At 39.4% G+C, this 1,800-nt stretch overlaps 1 protein-coding gene across 1 annotated transcript; it reads right to left on the bottom strand.

Annotated features, from left to right (window-relative positions):
* Positions 1-694: 694 nt before the first annotated feature.
* On the bottom strand, positions 695-1,171 carry LOC150075193 (general transcription factor II-I repeat domain-containing protein 2A-like). Its single transcript, XM_090388395.1, has one exon. The coding sequence runs from the start codon at positions 1,169-1,171 to the stop codon at positions 695-697; it is 477 nt and encodes a 158-aa protein (XP_090244521.1).
* Positions 1,172-1,800: the final 629 nt, after the last annotated feature.

A 1,800-nucleotide genomic window follows, 5' to 3' on the forward strand; every position in this document is an offset into this window, starting at 1 on the left:
ACAAAGACAGAATATATGGTATTGAATGGAGAAGTTGAGAGTTCTATAAAACTGCAAAAGGAAAAGCTACCATCTGTTTCGAAATTTAAGTATCTGGGATCGAACGTTGAGAGGGATGAAGGATTGAGTGCAGAAATACAGCACAGAGTGCAAGTGGATGGCTGAACTGGAGAAAGATGAGTGGGGTGCTGTGTGTGATAAGAAAGTTAATTGTAGAATGAAGGGAAGAGTGTATAAAACTGGGGTTAGACCCGCATTGATGTACGGTGCTGAGACATGGGCGATTACAAGGGCTCAGGAGAAGAAGATGGAAGTGGCGGAGATGAGGATGCTAAGATGGATGTGTGGTGTGACGAGGAAGGACAGGTTAAGAAATGACTACATTAGAGGTACGGTTAAGGTGGGGCCTCTGAGTAAAAAAATACAGGAATCTAGGTTGAGGCGGCTTGGTCATGTGGAACGAGGAAGTGAGGAGTATGTAGGGAAGAGGTGTGAAAAGCTGGAGGTGATAGGGAAGAGGAAGAGACCTAAGCTGAGATAGAAGGACAAGGTGGCAGAGGATTTGAAAGAGAGAGGATGGAGGAGAGAAGAAGCCCTGGTTAGAAAGGAATGGAGGAAGAGAACTAAGGCAGGGAATGCCGACCCCATATGAACGTGGGAAGAAGGCGAGGATGAAGAAGAAGAAGATTTCATTTTAATGAGAACTCTGCGGTTGTTCTTTTTCATTTACTAACGTAGCTATATCATTATCGATGCTTGTAGTTGCCAATCGCAGTAAATGTGAAAGTGATTTATCAGTCAATGAACATTTGTATTTGGATTTTATGAATTTCATCGTTGAAAAAGTGTTTTCGCAAAGATATGTGCTCCCGAGCATTGAGCACATCTTGAGTCCAATGTCCCTCAATTTCAGATAGCGCTCTCTTGGTAATAATTTTAAAAAATCTGCTTTTTCGATTCTGGCAGTATAAAAAGGGTTGGATTGCAAATCGCACAATTCCAGTTGGAGGTCAGATCTTACGCTTTCAATGCTGACAGTCAATGGTTGAATGAAAACTAAAATATCTTCTTCAATTTCCTTAATATCGCCAAATCGATTCTCAAAGTCCTCCATGATTGTTTCGATGCACTTTATATGAGCTGAAAATGATGTTCTCTCAAAATTCTTCATTTCTTCAAATTGTTTTTTGCAATTAGGAAAAAAAGTAAAAATATTATTGGCCAATGTTGATTTCGAAAGCTTCAATTTAGTAACTTTTAAAACCATTCAAATGACCATATAAGTTGGCAATATTCTGTTGTTTGCCTTGCAGCTTTAAGTTAACTCATTCAAATGGTTTGTCATATCTGTTAAAATGCAACATCAGATAAAAAGGTGGGATCTTGCATTTGATTTTCAAGTTCTGTTGTGTTAGACTTCACTTGATTTTTAAGAAATATGGGTATTTCTTTCCGAATGGCAAAAAAAAAAACGCTGCAGACCTTTTCCGGCACTCAACCAGCGAATATCAGAATGGAGGAGCAAATCGCCATATGCAACATCCATTTCGCTCAAGAAATCGCGAAACGTACGATGGGTCAGAGAGCTATAACCTCCTTGTATAATATTGGTTACTTTTACAGCTACTTCCATGGCATTGACTTGACGTAGAGATTTTCCACAGAGTGCTTCTTGATGAATGAGGTAGGGCAGTTAATGTTATTTTGTTTCAATAGTCCACAAAACCCGATTCCAGTCCCCGTCATAGATTTGGCCCCATCAATGACAATGTAGGAACATTTATCGAATACTCCATAGTT

Source organism: Mastigoproctus giganteus, chromosome 14 (assembly GCF_048544385.1).
Source record: "Mastigoproctus giganteus isolate SK-2022 chromosome 14, ASM4854438v1, whole genome shotgun sequence".
NCBI classification, from domain to species: Eukaryota; Metazoa; Arthropoda; class Arachnida; order Uropygi; family Thelyphonidae; genus Mastigoproctus; species Mastigoproctus giganteus.

Bases quoted from the DNA above. Each gene is read 5' to 3' on its own strand.
- LOC150075193 (XM_090388395.1), bottom strand. From the start codon at position 1,171: ATGAAGAATTTTGAGAGAACATCATTTTCAGCTCATATAAAGTGCATC.